This window comes from Perca flavescens, chromosome 5 (assembly GCF_004354835.1).
Source record: "Perca flavescens isolate YP-PL-M2 chromosome 5, PFLA_1.0, whole genome shotgun sequence".
In the NCBI taxonomy this organism is placed as follows: Eukaryota; Metazoa; Chordata; class Actinopteri; order Perciformes; family Percidae; genus Perca; species Perca flavescens.
This window is the reverse complement of record NC_041335.1, coordinates 15900984-15928958: the sequence shown is the minus strand read 5'-3', so window position 1 is coordinate 15928958 and position 27975 is coordinate 15900984. Positions and strand designations below refer to the sequence as shown.

General features: G+C 40.0%; 2 protein-coding genes across 8 annotated transcripts in view; both read left to right on the top strand.

The window, feature by feature from the left end:
* The window catches only part of LOC114555914 (DNA repair protein XRCC4), a 35375-nt gene extending 16872 nt beyond the window's left edge, over nucleotides 1-18503 (top strand). For 2 of the 7 annotated variants that reach the window (XM_028578678.1, XM_028578681.1), the window contains 5 exons: nucleotides 2443-2609; nucleotides 3765-3929; nucleotides 5461-5561; nucleotides 8416-8548; nucleotides 9444-11829. In XM_028578678.1, coding sequence (XP_028434479.1) covers nucleotides 2443-2609; nucleotides 3765-3929; nucleotides 5461-5561; nucleotides 8416-8540 — 558 coding nt within the window. In that variant the 3' untranslated portion in view covers nucleotides 8541-8548; nucleotides 9444-11829. Of the gene's footprint in view, nucleotides 1-2442; nucleotides 2610-3764; nucleotides 3930-5460; nucleotides 5562-8415; nucleotides 8549-9443; nucleotides 11830-18089 lie in introns of those variants that run through there. The other 5 variants (XR_003692609.1, XR_003692608.1, XR_003692607.1 and 2 more) reach the window with 5 other exon arrangements.
* vcana (versican a) overlaps nucleotides 17845-27975 on the top strand; it is a 51470-nt gene continuing 41339 nt past the window's right edge. Inside the window, exons 1-6 of the mRNA XM_028577809.1 lie at nucleotides 17845-17881; nucleotides 18090-18140; nucleotides 22787-23170; nucleotides 24281-24455; nucleotides 24615-24742; nucleotides 26683-26976. Of these exons, the coding sequence (XP_028433610.1) occupies nucleotides 17845-17881; nucleotides 18090-18140; nucleotides 22787-23170; nucleotides 24281-24455; nucleotides 24615-24742; nucleotides 26683-26976 (1069 nt within the window). The remainder of the gene's footprint in view (nucleotides 17882-18089; nucleotides 18141-22786; nucleotides 23171-24280; nucleotides 24456-24614; nucleotides 24743-26682; nucleotides 26977-27975) is intronic.

The window sequence follows — 27975 nt, the reverse complement described above, 5'->3', positions numbered from 1 at the left end:
ATGTGTTTGGTCGTAAACTGCGCATACTTTAATGTAGCAAAATTCTATTGATATCTTTTGGTCAGGTCCCTCTGGAGATGCTATGTGCCAAGTTTTGTGCAGATCGGATGCATGGCCTAGGTTGTACATATAGCGAGCAGCTAACAGAATTAGGGCTACCGCTGTCTGAAAATACTGGTTAGCTGATTGGATAAACCATCTGTCTATCATCACCTAAAACCACCTCAAAACCAACGCTGATTGGCCCGGTCGTTTGGCGAACAGCTCCAAATTGTCTCTGTCTCAAGATGCCAGACTGATCTGCGAGTGGAAAACTGGAGCTCGCGAGATCAGGACGGTCTCACGAGGCTAGAGGCGGATGGGAAATTCATTTTGTAGGCATCTGGTTGTAAATGCCAAATAAAAATTCTAACCTGATGGCGGTGCTTAATCAAAAAAAGAGGATCAACAACATCATACATGAAATTTCATACATGAAAGTAAGCACAGAGGATTGTGCCAATTCATCTCTTAGATGTTTGGTTTTAGATGAGTGAAACATTTGATCTGCTGGTGGCTTTAGAGAAAAAAATCAGGGAGGGAGAGAAAACATTAGCCTCGTGAGACCGTCCTGATCTCGCGAGCTCCAGTTTTCCACTCGCAGATCAGTCTGGCATCTTGAGGCAGAAAAAATTTGGAGCCGTTAGCCAAACAACCGGGCCAATCAGCGTTGGTTTTGAGGTGGGTTAGGTGGTGATAGACAGATGGTTTATCCAATCAGCTAACCAGTATTTTCAGACAGCGGTAGCCCTAATTTTGTTAGCTGCTCGCTAATGCTTTTTTTCTCTTGGATCCTTCTTTTGGAATATGGTTCGGGAACCTGAAATGGTGCCTTTTATTCCTAAATTCTTGTTACACAAACGGCAAATCTCCTTTACCGACATGTTGCTTGCATGCTGAGCTAACGAGCTATGCTTTGCCTGCAGCAGCAGGGGCGGGCTTGTGGTTGTATTTTCATACGCTTCGTGGATCTGATTGGTTGATTTGGCCCGTCTATCACCAACATAGGTGATAAACAGATGGTTCATCCAATCAGCTAACCAGTATTTCCGCCCCTTCCCAAAAGTTCTCCAACGGAAAGTTCCCAGATGGATAAGCCGAGCAAATGCGAAGCAATCCATCTGGCGAAGTCAGGTTAAGAAAACATAGAGAAGAAAATTTGACATTGAGAGAAAAGGACTACCAAAGAAAAAAAAAAAAAAAAAAAGCTGTGACAGCGATGTGAGGCGAATGTCCACTCAACATGTTCAGGTTCACCAGTGGAGGGGAAAACAGCTGTGTGGCCTGCCAGGACAGCGGACAGAAATGACAAGTATTTTATGAGATCTTTTGAAGATGGCGGCTTTATTACACTGGGTCTGTGACTTCGACACAGCCCAGTGAAGATTTAGCACTTGATCACCTTCTGGTTTCCCAGAGTCTCTTGCGCTGTGTGTGTGTGTGTGTGTGTGTGTGTGTGTGTGTGTGTGTGTGTGTGTGTGTGTGTGCGTGTGTGCGTGTGTGCGTGTGTGCGTGTGTGCGTGTGTGTGAGTGCGTGCATGCGAGAATCTCCAAGGCAACAAGCAAACAAAGTTTGAACAGCTGTTGATATGTGTGTTTGGTGCGGCAGCTTTGATTTTTGACACATTAACTAAATGTTCAAAAACTTCCACATTTGCAGTGCCTCAGCCACCGCTCTGTGACTTTGTGCCAAAATGCAAACCAAATGAGGAATGTTTTATTACATCTGAAGCCTTTCTGTGATTCCAAAGAGTGACAGACAAATAGCAACAGAGGGGAAACTGTGTGCATAGTTTACTGGTGACCAATGAATCCATCCTGTATTTCTCCCAGACAGAAGAAAACACGTCAACATCTTATAAAAAGCCTCCCACTTCAAAGAAAATGTGATGTAATGGTTTGTTGCACCTCTATATTGCAGAGCTTCTTGGGATGGCATTAAGGTGCAAATGCTTACTCATTTTTGACTGTAAACAGGTTTTAGAAGCTGCGTTGGATGTGAGATTATTATCAGCCCCTTACTCATGTCAAGATTGAAGTGCCAGATGTGCTTTTCCTGGGTACTTTCCATCAGTCTTTGAGAGGATCCCCTGGTACTCCCAGGGCAGTGGAGATATATAGGCTTAAATCTGTCCTGTTGTCTCCTCCCAGTCGGTCATTCTCAAAGGGAGGCACCCAGAGGTTATGCTTACCTTGTGCCATGAACTATCTTAACTGTCACATGTCAATGCAGAGGAAGACCGATTAGGAGTCTGCGGTCATCCCCCATTGCTGAACTCCTCAACTGTTTATGAAAAATTAAAACTGACGACCAATAGGAATGCTGATGCTCATGCAGTTTGTACTCTGATTTGATGTTGCTATCTCATTTTCCTTCTTCTTTTTCTACTCTTCTTTCTTCAGGTGCACTTGGGTTCCGTGGAGCTCCAGCCAGCTCCAGACCCTCTAGAGCTGAACCGGGAGATGATTTGCCAGTCCCTAAAGCGCAGTACAGGTCTGAAGTCAAAAAACTGCCAGCTGTTGGAGGAGAACCATAGATTGAAACAGGAGCAGCAGAGAATACTCAGAGAGTAAGGATGAGAAGGAAAGCAGCCCTGTGTTTTCTGCTGATGGATTTAAATGTGTGTTTATTAAAGTGTTCATATTATCCTCATTTTCAGGTTCATAATTGTATTTAGATGTTGTACCAGAATGGGTTTATGTGGTTTAATTTTCATAAAACACCATATTTTTGTTGTACTGCACATTACTGCAGCTCCTCTTTTCACCTTGTGTGTCGAGCTCTCTGTTTTAGCTACAGAGTGAGACATCTCACTTCTATCCCGTCTTTGTTGGGAGTCGCACATGCATCGTAAGTACGTGCCACGCTAGCAGCTAGGCGAGCATCATAACGTGTGTTAAAAAGTGATGCACGTTCGTCACGAAAGTAAAGGCTGGACTACAATAGAGCTGTTTGGAGCAGTTTGTGAACAGTGTTTTCTGTTGGAGTTGGTAAGTCCCTTTGGGGTGGACTTTGGGCTTTTTCACTTTGTAAACCTATAACATGCACAAAAAAGATATATGACACAATACAGGAAAGGGAAAAAGCACAATATGAGCACTTCAAAGAATACGTGATGAAGCGCAAATGTCAAGATTGAATGGAAAATACCCAGAGGGACACTAATTATTTTCATAGAATGTTCAGCGCTGGTATTTGTTGGTTGTTTGTCTTGTTTGCGGGCAAGCTCTTCTTTGCTTTTTATGTCCCGCTGCCAGCTGTTTTTATGTACAGCAATCCCCTAGTATGACATCATCACTGGTCGCCTATTTGGGAGAATAAAGGGTTCCACCCGATGTTGCAAACTGGGCTTGGGATTTCTAGGAACTCATTTCAAATGATTCACTTGTATATCTTTCATTTCATATATCACTTCTATTCATCAGCATAAGTCCTTTTAGCAAATTACTCTCAGAAGGCAAACGAACAACAACCCTACAGCTTTTAAAACTTGTGTCTGTCTGTGTTTGCACATGCACGGGTGTCCATTTTCCTGCATGTATGTTTTGGCGTGCTTTAATTGTTGTCTTGTTATGTACTGTCATGTATTATTTTGTACTGTCTACAAACTGATTGATTGATATTAAATGGATGTGTTTGTATGCAGCTGTTGTCAGTACTTTTTGCCCAAGACAAATTTCCCTAGGGACAATAAAGTTTATCTTATCTTATCTTTTCCCACCAGGCTGGAGCAGCAAGTTGAGGATAAGGAGATGTTGGAGGGGGCGCTGTACTCACGTTTTGTCATGGTGCTGAATGAGAAGAAGGCCAAGATCAGATGCCTGCAGGATGCTCTCCGCCAGCTCCAACAGACTGACGACCAGCAGAGAGATGAGGAAGGGCGACAAAGGTCAGCAGACTGATTTCGCATGCCTTCAACTAATTCTGTGATGCTCTGGCGTAACTTATAAATGCAGGTGAACCAGGGAAATATGTTTTTATTCTATGTGTTCACATATTTTCAGTTTTGATACATAGCAGGATTTACCTGTTAATAGTCAATATCGACGACAATTTATTTAGGGGATTGCTCCGGTGCTGATGGCAGATCTGCCGGCTGTCCCTCATTTTAGGCCGGATGTCGCTCACCTTCCGCTTTCTTTGTGTTGGCATTCTAAACTCTGGTGGATTTATGAGGACTATGGTTAACTGCTCCTTAGATCTCTGCAGGGTAAATCCAGACAGCTAGCTAGACTATCTGTCCAATCTGAGTTTTCAGTTGCGCGACTGAAACAACTTTTGAACGAGCACATTCCACCAAAACAAGTTCCTTCCCGAGGCTGTTTTGCAGAGGCACCATTATTGCGTCCGGCGCATAGCACTGCCAAATGTGAATTGTGATTTGTTTAAAGAAATGCCAATATACCACAGCACGTTTTTCTCCCATTCAAACTGCACACATTTTGTAAAGTCATTCAAAACGCCGTGGTTATAAAGAAATATTTTAATCTCAGATGTTATAAAATAATTCCTAAATAAACCTAGTTTATTCTTTATAGCACATCTAATCTTGATATAGCATGTATAGTCTATAGGGGTGCACAATTCAGAAAATGTCACGATTCAATTCAATATCGATTTTTAGGCTCAAGATTCGATTCAAAATTGATTTTCGATTCACAAACGATTCTTGATTCAAACATTCACAGTATGCAAATGTAGTTACTTTTCCCATGTGATTGCAGTAGACATACAATTAAAAATAAATAAATATATGAATCGATTTTTGGAATTCTATGAATCAATTTTGAATCGGTAGAGCTTGAATTGCGATACGAATGTAAATCAATTTTTTTTTGCACACCCCTAATAGTCTATCTTTATTCCAGTGTTGTCATCTAGAGGCTAACTTTGCAGGAATTGGTCTGCATCAGAGCATGTGGCAATCAATGTAGCTCATTTACTGTTTAGCAGTGAGAATTTTGTTTTAGTATTGCTTTAGTTGCACCCTTGCAAGTTTTGTTTCACAGTGCTGTCAAATCTGTGTTTGCCACACCTTTGGCTTTTGCAGAACACAGACGGTGGCTAATTGGTTTCTTTACAAGCCTGTGTTATTACATATTCCATCATCGCAGGCCACAGTTTATGGATGGAAGATTTTACTCATAATCACTGCTAACGTGTCTGGCTTTGCCACCGTCCCTTGTGGTCAATAATATGAAGTATTGAAAGGTTTTGCAAGTATAGTAAAATGAGATGCTGTATTTTGTAGAGCATATTTACACCGTAACTCAATTTTTCTGCTTTGTTCTACACACTCTCCCTCACACACACACACACACACACACACACACACACACACACACACACACACACACACACACACACACACACGCACGGTTTGTTCTACATGAAACATGTTCTCTTCTCTTTTTCTTTAGTGACAATAACACAACTCACTGTGAAGACGACAGTCAGGACACAAGACATGAGGCAGTTGAGAGCATCCATTCATCTCAGGAGCCAACTATTCTCATCACAGGTGTGTGTGTGTGTAATGTTAAGAGTGCAGCTTTTTTCTTTTTTTTTACTTTTTATAGGAAAAACTGCTCCTAAGCCAGTAAACTATTTTCTGCTAACTCAGAATAAGTTATTGGGTATTACAGATGAATAATATTTATGAGGAAAAATCAATTGTTTTCTTCTTTGCCTGCGTCAGAATATGTTGCAATATCAATGAGAATAGCAATACTGGAACATCTCCTTGCACTCTAATTACTGAGAATTAAATAGCAAAGGCTTTTCTCTCGGGGGAAGGCAGAGCCTAACAAATGCAATTCATAACATGATGAGAATTGGAAGTTCATTGTGTATTTGTGAGTGTAAGCTGAAGGATCATTTGGCCTCAGGTGACAGGATTATGTTTCATAAAGTAATTTAAAACTTTGGACACATTCCTGATCTGGGACTTTCTCGTAGGTCACCTTCATAGAAACGTACTGTTGCAATGACACACCATCAGCACGTTGTGCTCCAATATTCCACTCACTTACACATGCACCATGGTTTGGTGGAGCTGGGTGTGCAAGTATTGAACATGGCACGTTTTCGCCCATTCCCGGTACTCCTTCTTATGTCATAGGTCACAATGTGACTCAGTATTAATGCAGACTCTATGTGAGACTTTCCTCGAACTGATTTTACTGTCTAATAAACTTGGCAGTTGAATGTAATTGATCATGTAAGCAGGGGGTTTTGCCATAAACTTAAAAGCACACACAAGCAGAGAGTTTACCCTCGGGTAGCCAGGCTCTGGGAAACACGTGCCAGTGAGTCATGAACCCACCCAGCGAAGTCTGCTATGATCGCTTCAACACGGGCGGCCATGAGGTGGTCTAACCCCCTTCACGCGTCATGCAGTGATGTCACAAGTCCTGAGTCATACCCCCCTGTACTACATTCTGCTGGGATAACCCACTGATCGCTCTCTCTCAGTGGCTGTGTTTGTGTTCAGAGCCAAATTTGACCCCACCACCCCCGGTTAATACAGTTGCAAAACACATTTATACTGTAGTGACTTCAGCAGGTTCTGGATCAGGCTCTCATTTTGTGAAGATGGATGGAGCAGTATGGGTCTTGGCTCACACACTTTGTTGTTTGCCATCCAGCAGGGTTTCACAGTACAATGCCTTCTTATGTTTTTAGCTTGTCAGTATAAATCACCCGGCATTTATCGCCATGCCTTGATGAATTTGTCCCTGTATTCTCTCCATATTCAGAGCTTTTTAACATTATGGGTGTGTTTCAAAATATTTTGCAGTATTTACACTAATTCAGCTGTCCAACAAATCCATCCCTGGGTGGGGTCTCTTTTGGCCATCACTTGGCTGTGGTGGAAACAAGCCATCCATTCATGTCAATCGTTGTTTAATGCATTGTTATTCCTTCTTATTTATATTGTGCAGCCTTAGTCTGGTAACCCCAGCAACCAATCAATTCACAGCAACCTTCATAGGGATCTAAGGACATTAAAACATGCGACCTAGGACATTATCTTGTGTTTACAAATACATTTTAGCAATTCAGTCTCCACCCATTTAGCTTTTGCAAAATTTGACTTAGATCAGTGCACAATAGCAAATTGATGTTTTATTTGCATTTAGAAATCTACCCAAACTTTACCCTTTGAATTGATTGACCCCATTGAACCCTCGTGCCTAGGGGTGTGTTTTCATATTAACAGAGCCTGATAAGAAAGAGTGATGGCAGGTTAGAGTTGGAGACAAAAGAAGAAACTCTCTCTTTGACATGTTCCCTCTAGTTTAGCATCTGATAGTCACAACATAAGTACGCATATCACTCACAATGGTGTGACTGAAGATAGAAGAGATAAAGATGAAATAAGGGGAATGAAAGGAGAGGAGGGGGGCAGTGTGACTCAAGGGATGAAGGAGTGTCTGAGAGGGAAGAAAGAAACTAATAAAAACTGATGGAAGGGGCCCTTTTACCATTCAGATGGACTGTAATTTCAGACTTGTTAAATATATTTAGATATTTTATTTCTACATTACAAACAAGACAATACAGTCAAAAACAAAAGGGGGGGTTACAGAATATTTTACAGAATCTGTAGTACATTTTCAATATTTATTCCACATGTAATGTCAGGCTTGAATCACTCTTCATTCATTTTACTGTGGATAGCAACAGAAACATTCATTCATTCGAGTGTTATCTCCTGATCAGACAGCTACGGTAATCAAGTATTCTAAGTATTTGTTTTTATCTCACACAACAGCTCAATCTGCCAATCTTTGAATTTGAATGGGCTATCAGCAGTGTTAAAGGGCAAACTGGTGTGTCTGTTTGTATGTAAACCATCCTATGACTGAACTTGTGTGGAATGCCAGATCTCTATTCCCAATAAAGGTCACCGGACTTTTGGGTGTGAAGTTGTACGGAGTTAACAGAGGTTATCTGAAGCAGTTTGTCCTGAGACAGCCACAAATGTGCGACAAATGAGACGGATGGAGAATCGGTTTAAGTAATGGAGATGGAGAATTTGGGCTTCAGTAATGAAACCAAAAATCTCAAGAATTTGGGACAAGACATCAGCGTGCAGGCATTTAGAGGAATTTGTTTCGAGGCATTTGAGGAACTTGCAGTCCAAAAATCAGAGGAAGAAATGTAATTAGCATATACAGTAGTACCTTTGCTTTACAGTAGACATGTTTTTTTTTCATTTTTTATTATTAACTACCTAGGTATATTAGTGACATAATTTATTAAAGATGGGTAGCAACGGCAAAGTATTGATGTAGTAAGACCCACAGTATCAGAGGTGGTTTTCTGAACAGTTCTATATTTATACATCTATATCTATGTGTTGCATGCAGGTCGTAATCTGGTGTGCCATGGCATCTCTGTGGACCGGACCTTTTCTGATGAGGAAGATGAACAACCGAGCCAGAAGCGTAGGATGTGTCACACCCCGAGCCCGGAACCTTCCGAGCAGGAATAAAACCACAGGTTAGTCAGATAATCAAGCAACCAATGTATCACCATATTTGGTATCATAGTTGTTCTTGCCACTGCTTCCTCTGGATGACTTAAATGTTTTAGTTCATAGCTGTTTCGTGGAGCATTTTTGTCCACATACAGTAGCAGTACAACACTTATCATTGCAAAGATTAGCTGGAACAACAAGATTATATATTGCAGATCTTCTATTAAGATAGTGTCAACATAACACACAATCTCTCCAGTCTTCTGTCAGTTAAAGAATAAGCTGTTCCGTGTGGCCTGTGGCTCCAAACCAGAGTTTAACCAATCCTTTCAAGCTTTGTTTTATGGCACTGAAACATTTCAAAAACCACTGCAGGGACTGATTTGAGGTGCCCTACTGAATTTCTGTACTCATTCCTTCCTTCATTAAAGGAGGTTGAATCATTCTTTTGACGTCATCATTGGTGTTACAGAAAAGCCCAAACTTGCACACTTCCCAGCATCCAACAGTGGCAGCTCTGGGCTCTTGCACATTTCTGCATAAATATCTGGTTTTATTGATCTTACACCTTATTGATTGTACTGATTACTCATTAGGGAGATGCGGTACTCCTCCTGCTGCTATCTGACTACAGCACTGGTTTCAGATGTGGAGCTGGTCTCCAGATGCTGTCTCCTCCTAATAAACAGGGCATACAATACGTGCTTGTACTAAAAAAAAAACAATACAAATATATTTTTAATATTCTATCCATGGCATCTCTTGACTCTTCTGATTTACCCTTGGGTTTGTGAGTAGAATTTAGAAAATGCATGTCTATGGGTGTGAACATCTTAACAACATGACTTTAGAAAGATGGACTCACTGGTGGGTCTGACAGAGTTTAAAATATTAATCAACTTCTGTTTGGATTTTCAGCGGTGTCTCCTGATCATCCAGCTCATACATACAATTTTGTGAGGTCTTTCGCTATCAGCAGCTGCATTTTTTCCTCATACTGACGCACTGCAATAGAATGACCAGAGGTTCTTGGACGGCTGCCTTTTCGGACTACAAACATGCTCTGACTAAGATTGCATCTGTGTTTCTATGCTACTGCTACAAAAAAGTCTAAAAAGCAACATTCATCACACGTATGTGCTATATCTGTATTTAAATATTCTATATTAAAATGCCCAAAATAAGTAATAAGTAAATATTTAACACAACAGTAACTTTAACATCTCCAGATTCAGTGGTTGCATTGGGATAGTAATATCAACCTTCAGTTGTTATCATGTTGTCAGTCACTATTTGGTGCATTTGGTAAGTTGATTACCTCTCCTACTTTTGTTGTTGTGACACTTCTTTTAAATCTAAAAACCTCTTAACATCCTCCCACAGCTTACATTTGGGTGTTGGCTGGCAAATAAAAAAACAGAAAATGACTGCAATGTGTAGTGTAGCTTGGTCCAACAAAGCAATGACAGCAGCAGCTTTTGAGTTCCAGTGAAAACATGCACTTCTTCTTCTCTCATTTGCACCCTCGCTATTACTTTCTATCATTTTCATTTGTTCTGTACTTCTTGGGCAGAATACTCATTATTAGTATTCAGCCTTGGCTCATATCAAGATATTTAACTGTATTTCCCAAACTGCATCTCTATATTGAGGGATACAATATTAAATTTGAAATGTGACATTTGTTTTATTTGTGTAAATTATACACAACCTCAAACTTTTCCACTCTCTCTATTCCCTTCTGTCTTTGCATCTCTTTCTCCCTGTCTTGTCTCCACCCTCCTGCTCAAGGAATTGATGACATCCGGGACTCGATTAAAGACCTAAATCTGAGGCTTTCCTTTATAACAGGTTTTCGTGATCCCTCTCCAGGTATGTAGCAAGCTAGTCAACCTCACCATAATACAAACAACCAAAACAGTGACAACCAGGCAGCAGTGTCCTGGAGGTGTCCCCAGATGTGGTGCCAGATTTTGTCCCAGATTGAGAAAGCAATTCCCAAAAAGCTTGAGCATATCCCTGCCATCTGGTTTGCTTTAACTGTGACAATTACCTGCCACACCTCTCATGAGAGACTTCAATAAATCAAAAGACGAATAATTAATGACGCTATTTTTTTCTTCCAAACACTCCAAAGACTTCGTGCTCCATTCGGAGCTGCTGTCAAGACTGCCCAGATGCGTTAGTGGCCGTGTGATAACAGGCGCTTAACGCCACCCAGTGTTTCCCCAGGACCTACTGGTGCTGGTAATGACTTGGAGAACATGGCAGAAAATCTGGACCAGGAGTATGGAAGCAATTTTTTTTAAGAGTTTGACTTTGGCTGCCAAGACCCTCAGCCTTGAGACCAGACAAAGAGTAACAGCTATTGAGGGACAACAGGCTACACCCAGAAAACAGGGTGTCACCACAACGAACCAAAGCTGCTGTGTTGCAGCTTATTCATCATGTCTTACCGATGTTTTCCTCCCTCTTTTCATTATGAAAATAAACTGTACACCGTCTTTCATTTCCACTTTCTAAACTAGCATTTTGCGAACAATAATTTGACCTTCCCCTTGTTTCTCGTTTTCATCTGGCCTTTTATTCCTTACATGTTCTGTGGCCCAGACTAGATGAGGGGTGTTATGCAGAGGGTTAATAGGGTTATGTTGTCTCTCTGTCTTCACCTCCTTACCTCTTCCATTACCTCTGCTACCAGCTTCAGGTCCTGAGGTCATCACAGTGTGTCTTCACACTGACAGTAATGAACCTATGGAGACCAATTCAGAGTCTTCATCTGACCATTCTACCTTTTGACTTCGGGCCCTTCCCGCTGTCTTTTATGATTTTGATGATACCTAAATGTCTGCTGAAGACCACAGGTGGCCGTCTGGATAATCCCACAACACGCGCTTGCTGGTTTAGTAATCCCCACAGGAATGTCACACTCTTCTCCTCTATACATCCCATAATAAGGAATTTTATAAAGGGAAGACCTGATCAGTTTCTAAGGATCATTTACAGATGTGTGATGACAACGTGCCGATGGAGGATGAGACCAAGTGTGAAAGATTAGGAAACTATAATTAATTGAAAATGAATGAATATTGTATTTGAGTTTTTTCCTTATTTTGAATAGAACATATTTTTTTCTAATTTAAAAGACATTTTAAATTCCGTCTTCAATCAGTTGATTCAAGAATACATATTTGTATTGGATTTTCCCTGGAAATGTATTAAATATGCATGAAGGAGAAAGTAGTATTTTAGTATGTGAAAGTTGTGTTAATTTCAACCTGACTTAAATAAACATTTAACTTTGCAACTTTGCCTTTTCAGCATTTACTAAATCATAAAGTCACTGCCCATTTAGGTCATTTAAGCTGCAAAACATGATGCATCTTGGGTTTTACATGTGACACGTTTCTATCACGAGAGGTTTTATACTGTACAGTGAAAATCAACACTATGGAGATGCTTTTAATTTAGAGACACTGAGAACAAGTTGTGTGTGTACACATATATACACACATATATAGATATAATATTTATCCTAATAAGAATGTAATATTAAATAATTATTATAAAGAAAGTATTTCATACTGAAAAAATATCAGTTTGCCTTTCTGTTGATACAAAAGTAAAAGGAAGGAGATATAATGTTGGAGCTGTAGCAGCTGTACATGGTGGCCTGTGTGGACGCATTTGTATAACTAAATGTATGACAGACATACAGTGAAGTCAGTGCATCTACCACAGGTTTCTGTTTGAACAGATACTCTAATAATTGTTTAAAGCCTCCAATTAATTTCCATATTAATTAGGAAAAGTGACACTGAAGTTTCTGTTGGAGCCATAAAATAATAGGCTCAGATGGATTTCAGGGGATGATCCCACTCTGCGTTGGTTTGTCAACGCTTACGTTTAAAAGTTGGTAAATGTTGAATTAATGTTAGTCTATAGAATTTCTAGACATTATATATCATTTTGGAATAAAACACCAGAGTCGCAAACACGTGACCTTCTAGCAAAGAGTCTGTAGATCAACGGGGCCATACAGCAGCCCATGCAGCTGTATGGCTTAACACTGTTTGTGAGAGAGCGATGAAGGCTGTGCCAGGCTGAAATTAAACATTCAGTCTCTTGCTTATCATCGTCATTCACTTACTGCGTGCACCTGTAGGATTCTCATCGTCCAGGGGAATGACAGGAGTCTTCCTGCTTTCCCGCCACAGAGCTGCAGTGAGACAGAGTGGTCATTGTCTGTCGGCCTGGGCTGTGCTCTCACTGCTCACCGCCTTACACCGTAATGTCTGAAACAACTTGGCCTATCATAAAAAAAAAAAAAAAAAAAAAAAAAACATGAAGATGACAACTCATTGGAGAATATAATCAAATACCATGAGTAACAGTTTACTCACCCTTCAGACATGTTGGACCAATATGGGAATGCTTCCACTTTGGATTATTCCACTCCAGCCCCCTTGCTGCGTGAATCAAACACATTTTGTGATTCAATAAAAATCAGCAAAGCATTAAACACGTTTTACTTTCTTCTTCATCTGTTGATTTCTCTTTCTAACTCAGAAATGTAATTGGTTTTATTGCGCCGGTTGTGTCAGACTGCATTACCTGTTGCTCCTTTTGCTCACAGTGGGCAGTAGCGCTGTTTCTGCTGGGGGCGGCACACATATGGAAGTAAAGCAGTGGGCAGGCTGTTTAAAACTGAGGGAATATATTTCAGGGCAATAGAAAACCAGCAGTGAGACTTCCTGCTGGAGCACTTTGAATTGAACATGTAAGCGTCTGCTCTGTGTGTAAACTGTATGTGTAAAACCAAAGAGCTAGTCTACGTATATACATACATCTGACTTCTAGCATGGCCTTTATCGTTAGTATAACAGAAAGACCATTATAGTCAACATACAACAACTTTCCAGATGTATATCCATTGATGATGTGGCAAAAGAGTATACATCTGATATAACATTGCTTACACACATACCATAAAAGCCACATATATTGCAGCAATATTCTGTATGTTACAGGTAAAACTTTACTCAGCAGAAACCACTCCACATTTAGTGCTGACTTGTCTTCCAGTCGTGGAGTCTTTTCTGCACAAAGTTTTGCCAGTGGCAAATAGTATCCGCTTTGTTTCAACCCAGTCATTAAACAGTCTTTTGATCATTACAAACAATGAGTGGTTTCTCTTTGACATGCTGCTGTGAACTGATTGGCCTCATTATTTCATTAAACCCAATGTTCTGCAGGGTTTAAGAGGATGGTAGTTGAACATAAGTGTGTGATAATGACAACCTGCTGCAGAGTGTGCTCAAGGCAGACTTTCTCTCTTTTGACATTATAATGCAGTTTGTAAGAAAGGTTCTACATAAATATCTATTTACTTTATATTTATTTAGATACGACTTGTCAACCAAGTTTGAACGATAACATGTGCCGCTTATTTTGTTACCCTGCTTTAAGAATGAGAAGGTTGAGATCTGACTCACATTTATGCTTGTTAACGTTCGCGAGTGTGTTGGCTTGTATCACTATAACATTTTTTTCATGTTTTTGCATGTGAGAGTACTACTTAGAAATACAGCAATGTATAGTTACCACTGAGCAATTTCAAATATCAGTGTGTGCCACCCAAGCATTTCACGGATGACCGAAACAGAGTTTTATTGCAGTTTTACCAAAACATCCTTTAAATTGGTAATTGAAACCAAAGAAACCAAAATGACTTTCTACAGTTGACTTGATTTTCTCTCATGGCTGGGAATGCATTATGTTGTTATCTTGACTTCCTCTTGTTCAGAGACCAAAGGATCGACAGGCTGTCCACATCGCCTTCTCTCGTGTAGGCCTAATTGCTGCCTGGCTTAATAACTGAGTGTCTCACACACCCATTTTTTCTGTGGTTGGAAGTACAGTGAGAAGCAAGACTCAACCAAGACTTTACCATAGGGAATCACGCAAATGTCATAGATCAATATTTCTTATACGTTAGTGCTAAATTCTCGAATATGACACAAACTTAATTTGAAATACTGTAACCCTGAGTCCCCAGAGGTTATGTATAGGGTGATTACAGTAGAAGGAATGAGGTTAGAGAACTAAATGGTTCCCACAATGATGCATTATGTTAACTGCAATTGGCAAAGATCTGTGACGTGGGAATGGTCTGGTTCTGGTTATCAAACCATTTTCTTCCCCCCCACCTCTCTTTCTCTCTCTCACTCATTTCCTGTCTTTGTTCCTCTGCTTCTTTGCCATCCTTTCAGGTTTAAATGGGTTTGCTAGAAGGTGGCAGGTGTGGCGTTTTTTTAAAAAGTACAACAAAAACAATGTGGGTGGCAGTAGCTCAGTCTGTAGGGGCTTGTGTTTGGAACCAGAGGGTCGCTGGTTTAACTCCCTGTACAGACCCAAGTACGGAGTGGAGCACTGGAGAGCTACCTGTATTAAGGCTTGGGTATTGCCAATGATTTCCCAAATCGATTCAGATTCACAAAGTCGAGATTTGATTACATTTCCAATTCAATTCAACATCAGTTACGTTAGGGAAATTTCAGTTACAATACCAACTTTTCTTGGATATAAAAGAGATTCTCAGAGAACTTATGCTGTAAATTGTACAAGCAAACAGCAACCCTCAAATATTTTTATGATGCACCAGGATAATGTTTATTAGGAATTGACCCCCAAAATGTTTCTGGTGGTTTATACATCCATGGTGAAAAAGCATATATTAAAAGATTGATTTAAAGATTTTATTAATCGATATCAGATCACTCAAACAAAGATTGATTTTAATTAGGGAATCAATTATTTGAACCCAGCCCTATGTTAACATTTTACAGACAGACCATATTGTCTTAGTGATTCAGCCTCACCTATGCTGTGATTTTACCTCTCACTTCTCATGTTTAGTTTTAGTTTATTAGTTTATAATGTTGTGGACAGTCCCCTTTAATTAACTGCAGAGTAAAAGGAGCAGCTTTAGCCCCCGGCCAGCTGACAATAGGCATCCTAAAATACAATGGTTAACAAATTAAAACAAATGACATTACGTCTATAATGACAGTAGGCCTAAGCAAAAGGGATTAAGACATACAAACAAGCAAGCACAAACAAGCAAGCACAGACGATGGCAAAGGCATTAAAGCAGTTCATGCAGTAAAAGCAATACAAAGGAGACAAAGGAAAGGAGAACAGTAACAGAGGCCACATGGAGAGCACATAACATGGAGGCAGGCAGCAGAGATCAGGCAGCAACAATGACTATGTCACGTCAAACACACATCACATCTGACTGATTAACGTGTGCAATATAGTTGTCAACAGCCATGTTTTAAGGTGTGTTGTAAAGGTGGAATATCTTTGCCAAGTCTGAAATACTAATATGTGATGGTGTATGTATAGTACTGTACTGCGTTACATTTTACCTGTGCTTACCTGTGCTCGAATTGAATTGACTCGGAGAGTCTTTAGTAGAGCTGAAGTAGAAAGACATGCCTTTAATAAAATGGAGCCTTAATCTAGTGTTGTAGCATTTGGAGTTTGCCAACACCAAATGACTGAAGAGCAGAGAGAGATGTAAAATTGTAAAAAAATAAAAAGACGCACTAGATGAATAAAGAAATAAAAGGTAGAGCAGGTCGATGGCTCTCACTGGAGGCACCAATTAGTGGACAGCGGGGCAAACCTAAGTATCTGTGTCACAGCCGTCAGACCGACTGCCAGGCCACCAGCTGTCAGCGCCATGACTGACACCTGCCGGCTGATTGACACCTGTTGCCTACCTGATTGATACCTGGTACCGAGGACTCCAGACAGTTGTGCCACTAGTGCAGTTGTCCTCACAATGGCAGTGCGCAGCTTCTGCTGTCTGGTTGTGTTTCTATTAAAACAGTTCATAGTTTACTGTAACTTTGCCGAGTCTAAAATACTTCTAAAACACGTTAGACTTGACTAGCGAGGTTAGGGGCTAGCAGTTTTGTGCAGATGTGTCCATCATTTTCCTTTGGAATATGAACAAGAAATATTTGTATATACAATTTTACAGACCTCCAGAACTGTAATAGCCTGTGTTATGACTTATTGCAGATATATCAATATTGATCTCTTGGAACATAATGAATATACATTGCAGTAGATACATCTTTTATAGTATGCAGTTTTACGTATTTTAACATTTTTCCCACCAATTCAAGTTCAATATTTAAAACTTTTTTGTTGTATTTGTTTGAACTTATAACGATTGGTTTACTTTTAATGTACACTCATTTTACTGCTAATGTCATGTTTATTAGTTTATTGATCAACTGTGTGTAAGTATTTGTAACAATTCTATAATAACCAAATGCCTGGAATGAATATGGGATGATATATTGTTATCTGTGTGACTCGCAAATACCAAAATCAACACCAGCTGTCAAAAATCCCACATTAGTCACACCGTGGCCTGTATATGTACAATTACTTTTTCATCAGGCTTCTTTTGTGGTATGACAATATCGCCAAAAATGGTTTTGAAAAAAATTTGATAATAAACATGATTAAAATCAGTTACTGTTGTCACTTAGTGTGCCTCGCTTCAAGGTTCATGTCTGTCCTGAGGCAACTTCACGCTCTAAACAGGGTTCACTCACAAAAAACATACACACACACACACATGCTTGTTTCCCTGTACCTTGAGAAATCACAGTAAGATGCATTTACTCTCTATGTCACAGGTCTGGCTTTTGTTTGACACTTAAACTGTACATCTGGTTTCTGCTATTAATTCATTTAGCTTATTTCTACAGGAGCAAACATTTCAGGTGACTTCACAGTGAGTCCAGATTTCTTCTATTCGTCTTTAGATATATAAATAGAGGATTTCCTTTTACAGAATCAGAGAAAAATCCTGATCAAGATGGAAACTGCGCAGCATGTAATCAATAAAACACATTAAAATCAAAGCAGCTTTGGCCTTCAAAATTGTGAGTTTCAGTAGTACAAAACCCTTGAGGTCAGAGAAATTTAACGCCCCTTTTATGCGGTATGGGGCCGGAGGTAGACCACCTTTATAGGTTATGTGATATGTGGGTCATCTTGGGGCCCTCACAGCAGATCGCCAGGATCAAACACTCTTTGATTGGCTCTTTGACTCATTGATTTATGGGTACTGAAAGGCAACTGGAGTTCCACGGTTACACATAGAGACGTTTTACACGGTAGTTAAGTGACTTGCAACTTTTAACTTAACGATGACTCAAGTGAGAAGGTGAACTAGTAAAATCATTAAAAATTCCTGTAACTGTATACTAAAACTGAGTAGTCGTTAATTATGCCGGGGTCAGGTGGCAAATTCTACCTAGAATCAGGTCAGTTTGAGCTCTTTGTCAAGTTCTTTGGTTAAAGTATGAAACCTGTTTCCTTGAACTTTGACATCAGAATGCAATCTGTCTTTGTCAGTAGTGGCAGGTTGTACTCTACATGTGAAATAGGAAATTAGTCAAAATTGACAAGCTGTTAACTCCAGCTTTCCCGTTCTGTCTCACCAGTGCTTCTCTGGTCTCCTCTCTTTCTCAGAGTCCGACTGTCCAGACGAGTCCAGCCTTGTAAAGGAGAGATGTACTGTGGGTAACGGGTGCGGAGCCCTGAGATGATTACAGTGCACAAAGGTATGGAAGAGGCTTGTACGACTTTTTACAAGGCCTTTAGGCTTCAAGGGCAATCTTCTATGTGAGAGGCTTATCACCTCTGCTCCGTCTCTCAGCTGGTGTGAGCACCTTCAGAAGGCAACACCAGGATTGTGAACAATAAGTCCACTCCACTAGAGTCAGCATCCAGACCCATCCATCAGTTGGATTCACATGCAGAAGCCTGTATGTCTCTTAGGCTGTCATTTCCAAACACTATAAACAGGATACCTTTCTGTAACCTTCTGCTGATGTCATTCATTATTTTGAACTGTTGAAATAAAACCGGCTCCTATGTCAAGTATGTTGGAGGGAGTGGCCGGGTTGGCTCAGTGGTGGAGCAGGCACACATATACTGAGAGGTTAATGCCTCGACGCAGAGGTCCAGGGTTTGAGTCCGACCTGTGACGATTTCCTGCATGTCTTCCTCCCTCTCTCTCCCCTTTCTCACCTAGCTGTCCTATCAAAATAAAGGTGGAAAAAGTCATAAAAAAAAAAGTATGTTTGAGGGAAACAATATTCTGTCGCTCTTAAAATGATATAAGCTGAGATAAATGTTGATTTGTTTATACACTGGACAAGATTAATGCACCTTGATAAGTTGCAGGTGCCTTTTGCTCTGCAGTTACTCTCTAATGTGTAAGTGTAAAGCAAAAAGTATAGCAAAATTGCACACAGCTAAAAAAATAAAAATAATACATGTGCAATGTGTAGGTTTGCATTGATCAAATCATTCTGGTTTTACAACAGATTAGTAATTTACAACATATTGGATTTTTTTTTTGTCACTCTAGGAATGTTGACTTTATGTTCAGTATATCAGCTCTATATCAGACATTTTTAAATGTGACACACACACACACACACACACACACACACACACACTCAGCTAAGCTAAGCCCTCCTACATTTCTAGCAGGAGCCAATCGTGTTGATTATTAGGTAAGAGTAGATAAACTGTGGTCCATCCTCTCCCCCGTGTGGAAAAGCCAAGCACAAAGTTAACTACTGTTTGCTGTCTCCCCAGTCAGGTAGTCGTCATGATAACACATTTCCATTTGAGATTATCCATTTTTGTAAATTTACTCAAAACTTTTTTTCTAAACACACAATCACATTCCAATTAGAACTTGTGTCTACAGTTTAATAACTTTTTCTTAAGGCGAACTTTATTGATAAAATTGTTTTCGAAATCAAACAAGCAAGAGATCTGCTACTCAAAAAACTGTCTAAACTGGCTCAGTGGGGTGGATGGGAAGAACTCAACTCACTAATATTGACAGAAATGTGTTGTTGGACCAAACAGTATGTTGTGACTCAAATTCAACCAGAGACACGTCTGCACCACCCTGTTTCCATTGCGCACCCTTGGACGGGTGCGCTCCACACAGAGAGAGCATCAACATCAAAGGTTGTTGATTATATTCAGCAAGCGATAGAAACATGACGTACTTATAATAAAGGTTTGTGGTTGCCATAATTGATTTCTCATTTGATATATGAAAACATCAGATTTGGAACTTGTCTAAAGTGAAGATGCACTCACAGTAAAACGACAGATGTGTCCCCTGCACAAATGATCCACGTGATTTCGGAGCAGTCCGATTGGGTGAGAATGCCCCTTCGGGCAATTAGTTTTTTCCCCGCCTCCCCAAGGTGTCTCATTCACTTTTCAGATGGACACTCTGCCCCTCCTCTCTGACACTGACGAAATAACAGTGTGTGTTAGGCAAAATTGTAATTGTTGCTTGCCAGCATTTAACGCTTTCTGTCGCATCGTTCAGAACTCCGGAGTGGGACTCTGCAACTCTGGAGCATCAAGGAGAAAAGAAAAGCACACCGGGGAGACAAGTGCTGTTGCGCCGATTTGGAGTGGACATAATTGGGCACTTTTTACGCACCCATGTTACGCACTGGGACTAACTGGATCTAAGGACAGTATATCGATTTTTGTTTATTTTATGGAATAAAACACCTTTAAACGTAAGTTTTTCTTCTGTTGAATGAAATATGAATATTACTCGCAATTAATGCATTGTTGACTTAGCCTATTGTTTTCTTGATACTTAACATTTTATTATGATATGGAGCAAATGTTTGACAAATAAAATAACAATAAATAACAATAAATAAATAAATATATTTCAGTTAACTTCTCAGTCTACAAATTGTTTGACATGACTCCCTCAGTGATGCCGCGTTGTCCTTAGATAACCTACACTGGTGTGTCCCGCTGCTGAGTGAAATTCCAAAGTCAGCCCTGCGGATTGGAGTTTCACAGTTAACTTCACTTCATTTACAATATTTAAATACAAATAATTAATACCATGCTATTCATATTTCTGTTGAACAAGCAGCAGGTGTTTCTGTGAAGAGAAAGAAAAAAGTCAAAGAAACGGCACCAAAAACAGACGTGACAGTTTCAATCAGCTCCTTACTGGATGGATATCAGTATTTCAGCTCCTGGTAGCAGATTTTTTTTTTCTGCTCCAAAAATCTGCTATTCTACCCCCATTTGATGCTTAAGTGCTGATGTTTCTTTGAATGACTTTTTTTCTTATATTTCCTAGAAAACCTAAAGACCTGAACCTATTTCTCTTATTGTTTCCCCAAAGTCTCAATTAATTTAGTGGGTCCGTTTACGTAATCATAGACGATACCCGCTCTGAAATATTTTAGATGATGGTCTTTTGCTCTTGCCAATTGTCTTTGTATAGTGTGAGTGTCTCGTGTTTATAGAGTATAAGAGTTTGCAGCTCCCACTGCGACCCACCACCTGTGTGGGGTGGAAATAAGGACGGGGGGTTCACTGCTCCTGTCTCCCTGCAGTTCGACCCCACTGGAAGCTTTACTGTTGCCTAATTCTAAGGAACAAATAAAGTATTCTGCTAGCTAATGTGATGTGTCCGATAAATGGGACGTCTCTTGTTTCTATGGGCTTTTTAAAGCGTTAACATATTTTTAAGAGAGAGATCAATTCATTATTATCTAGAAAAAATCTTCATGAAAGTTTATTTATATTGGTGGAAGTTTAGATCATGTAGGTTGAGTATTCATTTTTTTAAAGATTTTAGGCTCCGCTAATATCTGGACATTTCATATTTTTTAAATTTTTATATAAGGAATATATATTTTCACCTAGGACAAAAAATATCTTAAGCAGACATTTCTATTATAACTCACCAAACACATGTCTCCTATGGAACATGTTGATGCACTAAAAAAATCAAAACTAAAACCTAAAGACCTTGTATACGTTGTTTCCTAATGCATATTTATTTTTATTTTTTTCAACAGATGATACCATATATAAAGTATATCCTGTGGTTTTATTGTCTCTGTGAAGCTGCAACTGCAACAGGTATGGTTTGAATGAGTAAATGCTTCTCCTCCCTTCCCCCCCCCCCCCCCCTCCCCCCTCATCCTCTCTCCTTATTCCCAAATCTTCCCCCCTTTTTCTTTTCTTTATCTTCCTCCATCTCTCCCTTCCGCTTACTCCTTCTCTTCCCCCGTCCACCTCCGTGAGTTTCACTAAATGTAAAGTCATTTGACATGGTCATATTTTGCTGGCGTCTATACTCTTTAGCTTATCTGCAGAAAACTGACTGATGAGTTAGCGGTACCTCACAGCATTAAGCTATAAGCCCCCTTCAGTCTTCCTGTAAAACCTGCAAGACTTTATGGTGAAGGTGACAGTGATGGCCAATGTGGTTTAAATCTTGGGTCCCCCTGGCCCCCCCTGGCTCTCCTGGCTCCCTACGGATGGACACCTTTCAATTACACTCGGCTCCCAGTCTGGAAATAACAGCTGGTTTCACCCCTTATCCTAATAAGGCCCTATGTAAAACACACACACACACACACACACACACACACTCATGCCTTGGGGGCTGTCCCACCACTGTTTCCACAGCATTCCCCACATTGTTCCTTGTGACCCCCTCCCAACCCCAGACTGTGAAAACAAATCTCCCTCATGGGAATATCTATCTATTCAAGATGTGGGATTACATGAAATATCCTTAACCCACAGCGGCAATGTAGGTGTGTAACATGAGCAGCAGAGTAGAGTAGAGAATAGAGTAGGAGGTCATGAAAAGGGAGATACATAATATTGTCCAGTGTGCAGCACGCTGATGACATATTTCAGATCTTTTTATGTGGGTTTACCTGTCAGCATCATGTAGGCCAAGGAGGGATTATTTGAGAAGGAGAACTAACATGCACAGAACTCAGCAGTGGCCTAACATAAAGTAATGCAGCCATGACTCCACCGTTTAACCAATTATCTCTAACTTCATACAAACATGCTGTACATACACTGCAGTTAGTGTTGAAGGTGTTCCCACACCCAACATTTTAAGGATGAGGTTTGACTTTCCAAGAACCATGTTTTCTTTTATTAGTCTGGGTGTAGTTGTCACACCCCATCAATGTAAATGATTCGGGCAGTTTGAGTAAACAGAAGAGACATGCATTTGTAGGGAAGAAAAATAATAAGAAAACAAAGAGTGGCAAAAAAATAATAATAATACAGGATTAAATATATTTATATGATTTGAAAATTCTTTGCTTTTTGCCTTTCAGCTTCCAACACATTATCGATCATTAGACCAGTCACTGGGTCCCTCTCAGGGAAGGTAAATCTTCCCTGCTTCTTCTCCACCATCCCAACCTCAGCACCAGTGATCAGTCCCAATGGAACTGCTATTTATAGCAGAGATTACTTACGAATCAAATGGACCAAAATAGAAGGAGAAGTGGTATCCACAGTGTTGGTGGCACAAAATGGAGTCATCAAAATAGGCTCCAGCTACAGGAACCGTGTATCAGTACCCAGTCACCCTGAGGATGTGGGTGATGCCTCATTGACAATGGTCAAGCTGCGTGCCAGTGATGCGGGCACTTATCGGTGTGAGGTCATGTATGGAATTGAGGACACCCAGGATACAGTAAACCTTGATGTCAATGGTAAGAAATTCATGATATCCTTCCTACATCATACAGAAGATTCTAAAATTGCTTCCCCAAATTACTCTCTCATTGTAGAGGGGGGTTGCTGCAAGGGTTTAATAATAGTGAAATGCAATGCAAGTGGTGATAGAAATGTAAACGATATGAGAAAACTATGGACGCTCTTCTACAGTATTTACTTTGATAGCAGCAGCTACCCAGTAGTTACACAGAGTAACCACAGTTTGCAGTTTTAAGAGGCGATGCCCTCTTAAAAAAGATTAGACTTTGGGTCCCTGTCCATTCAAATACTGCAATGTTTTAATTCCAGTGTTCAGTCATCAACCCAATACACCATTAGAGCCCAAATATGGAGGTATTCATTATTCATCATTTTGGCAGAACAAAAGCTATGTCATTACCTCATCCATCCCTGTATTCTTGGGTGCCACCTTGTCAGTGGAGATTTTTCTCTTGGTGGGCCACTCAGTGGGTGTTACCATGCCTTTACTGAGTAATAACAGTATTCCCCAATATCCCTCCTCAAATTTACACATGTTTAAATTATGTATATGATGATCCAACAACAATAGTGCTGCATTCTCCTTGGGGGGTGTTCCTTACCTAGTGTCATTATGTGCACTCTATGTGTCACTCGAGAAGTATTCTGGTAGATATAATTCATGTTTTGGGGATGTAGAAAACATGGGTGGGGTGGGGGGATACTGGGATAGTTTTGGTTTTCACTGGTTTGCAATCTGCACAACCTCTCCTCCAACTATCTGCAATGTTAATTAGGTCTATCAATCATATCTTCTGCGTCTGTTTACTGTCCACAAATATGGGGATTTCAGGGCCATGGCATCAGCTACAGTTATCTTGTTCATTTGTGGTGAACTGTAGAGTACGTTGCTTATCCTCTTGGTGTATTGCAAAGTTCCTTCTTTCCAAAGAAGCTGAGAGACTCGATTATTTCACCCATGGTGTGTGCTTTATATGACATTTGACATAATTTATAGCACTAAAATTATGCTGATGAACTCCAGATCACTATGTTCATGTTTCTATACAAAACCTCATGAAGTTTTATCTTTCGGATGGTCATGTTCTTCTTCTATTTGTTTGCAGGTGTTGTGTTTCACTACCGGGCAAGCACGAGCAGGTACACTTTGGACTACCAGAAGGCTGTCCAAGCTTGCCAAAACATTGGAGCAACCATTGCTACATATGACCAACTGAAAGCAGCCTATGAAGACGGCTTCGATCAATGTGATGCCGGCTGGATTGCTGACCAGACAGTGAGGTTAGCTGCATTTTAGTACTCTGCAATGAAGTAATTTCTTTTAAACAACACTGTTATTCAATAATGATACTTTGATTGTATTTGGAGGTAATGTACAGTTGAATAAAAGATGATGTGACCTATGTGTTATAATCGCTATTTGTTTTTCTGTCTGTACAGATACCCAATTACAAAGCCAAGGAAGGGCTGCTTTGGCAACCTACAGACCAAACCTGGTGTTAGGTCATATGGGACCAGGAAACCCACGGACACCTATGATGTATACTGTTACGTAGACAAACTTGATGGTGAGTCAGCCACAAAATTAGGATTTTGTAGTTCCCATCAACGAGGTATCGTTTAGAGGAACTGACACACCCTCTGAATTAAATTAAAACCTCAAAATGAGCACATTGCCAAAGCAAATTACTTTTACAACTTATAAGACCACTGTGGAAATAAACGTTATCGTTTTTCTTAAATACTGCATTTGTGCGAATGTGTGAGCTTATCTTATCTCTTATATATTTTGTTGTAGAAAGGGGCTTAGGGTTGAAGACAAGCTTCTAATAATTTGATTCTTTAAATCGAAACTGATTCTTCACCATAATGGTTTTTGAAAAGTCGGCAACCAAAATGTGATAATAGGCGTTTAAAATGTCTTTGGCACTGCTTATGGGAAGTCCTCACTTCTCAGCCAACAGTCTTTGTCTGTCGGTTCATTATCCAGCCTGTTACTGCTGATGGACTTGACTCCATTCAGAGTGTTTTATGAGCGTTAACATCTGTCTTGACATATCTTTAACTCCAGTCAGACCTCTGTAGTTGCTCTTTTTATCTGGGATTTGTGCAACCCTGCTACAGAATATCATATCCTTTTTTATTATTTTGGCACAATTTGCAAATCATTTAGTTGTGTATGAAGCTATCAGTCAGTTTTGTGATATGTGTATTATTAGTGTTATGATCAGATGTATACAATGGTGTCAGAACATACGTCTTCCAATTAGCGCTTCAACCCTTCCACGAAACTATGCATGCATCTTTGACCTCGCTGTATTCTGGGGCAGTTGTACATGACAACTAGGTGTGTTCTCATTCATTACACACACACATACATCAAAACACTCTACCTAGGAGTTACAGTAATTGCTTTGTTTTACTAAGTTGGATTGCTACATTGTGTGTTGATTAGTGATGTAAAGTTGCCAAAATACATCTTTTGTCTGGCATGTTGCCTTCATTAGATTTTATTCATTAGACATTGTGGTTGCATTGGTATGCGTCTTATAGTGCTGGCACACAACAACGGCCTGGATATTCATTAGTATAATAATGTTAATTAATACCAGGTAATTTTTCTGCCCTTTTTATATGTTCTTGGAAAACAGACATGTTTGGCTGATGTGGTTTGATGGGCTTTGAAGTTGAATGGAAATGGCAATATATTTTAAAGGGCAGATAATGTACAATAACATTACCATGTAAATAGCGAAGTTTGGTTGTTGGAAGTAACTGTTTGTAGAGTATTGCATGTCTCTCGTCTGCTCTTAAGAGGGAAGACATCTGCAGACATCTGGGTGGAAAGCATCTCCTAATCTCAATGCCATTGTAAATCAATGGGATGAAATTATCATGGGCTATTTGAAATGTTACACCCAAGATAAAAAAAAAACATGTAGTCAGTCAGTCATTTTCTCCTCTAATTTTGTTTGGTTTCCATCAAGATCCCACCCTTCTGTAGTCTTTAATTTATATTACCCTGCAGGCAGAGACAAATGTTTAAAATTGCCATAGTGCAGTGACCTTTCTGAAGGTATAAACCCTTACAAGAACAACATGTAGGAAGGAAACATAGAAGGTGTTATCTTGTTCACTCACCCCGAAGGAAAAGCTAATGTCCTGAAGTACAGACACATTCATTGACAGGCTAGGCACATTGTCGGCATTGCTATCCCACCTCAGATCGATATACTGTTGTCCTAAATATGTTTGGTGCATGATGTTTTGGGGCGGTGCCTAGCACAGCTTTGACTTTTGTCCGCTGTTTTTGGGCTATGTTTCTCTGAAAGGTCAAAATGATAAATAAAAATCTGTAGCATAAGATTACTCCAAATAATAAGCTTTTTAAATCGGTTTTCGGGTTTTTGCTGTGATGACTGATGGTTTGTTGTCATGTTACCTGAGTTAGTTCTTGAGTTAGTTCTCTCTTTCTCTAACTCTTTTTATTTTGCTATCTTTCATTCAGGTGAAGTGTACTATGCTCCTGTGAGCCATAAAATGACTTTTGAGGAGGCCAGTACAGAGTGTAAGAAGAGGAATGCTCTCCTGGCAACCCCTGGCCAGCTTCATGCTGCCTGGCGACATGGTCTGGACAGATGTGACTATGGCTGGCTCTCCGATGGCAGTGCACGACACCCTGTTGCAGAACCCAGAGTGCAGTGCGGGGGAGGTCTGCTCGGCGTCAGGACCATGTACCGCTACAGAAACCAGACTGGCTTCCCGGAACCAACTATGAAACTCGGCGCTTACTGTTTCAAAGGTAAACTCACTCACAAGGTCTAGTATATTATGTCCTGAAACAAAGTGTTAACTGCACATGGTGGGTTGTATATGTTTATATTTTGGTTTAGACAGTGACAGACAATGAGTGAAAGCACAGACCATTCCCTGTCAAAAACAGGCCTAGACTGTGAGAAGCTATGATCTCATCTCCTCTTTGCCTCTGCTCCCCCACCCTTTGATTTTCTTCTTCTTTGCACTACTGTACACATTCCCACATCTGAACCAGACCAACATTTTGAAATGTTTACAACCTGTCATTGTTCTGGAGGAATGATTTTCTTAAGAGCATCGCATGTTACGTGGCTGAGTAGTCTGACAGATTGCAGTGTCGAGTTGACCTCACTGTCTCACATTTTAGCTTCCCGCCCATTTTTATGGCAACAATAATTAGCCAAGCGGAGAGTAAGATCATAGTTGTGGCCTCTGTTTACTTTAGAAAGCATTGGACAAGGCAGTTCTTATTCTAATGGGGGTAATAATGACTGATAGTTTGCTCAAGAGTTTTTTTAACAGTCAGTATCTATCTTATCTGTCTGTCTGTTTTTTATCTTTATTACTTCCAGCTGGGCTAATCAAGGCTCCTTAAGCTTCATCCGTATACAACCTAACTGGTGATGAGAAACAAACTAAAACAGTTTATGCTGCTGTTTAAAATATCCAAATGTTTTATATTAGATAATATCATATTTATGAAAGGCCAGAAGCCAAATTAATTGTTATTCCACTCATAACAAAGTCAAAATAAATATGGTTGTGGAAATTCATCAACTGAGCATTCTGTTAATGTTATTCACTTTCTGTGTAGGATGTGTAGGATCCATTTAGATATGCATGGAAACAACTCCTTCGTGCAAACCAAGGGAAGAATATAGCTATGGATCCTTATAAATAGTGACACTTCATGGTTCACTGGAAGTTAACAGAACTATGCTAATCCCTCCTCAAAATAAGGGTGTTCTTAACTAATCGCTATCCC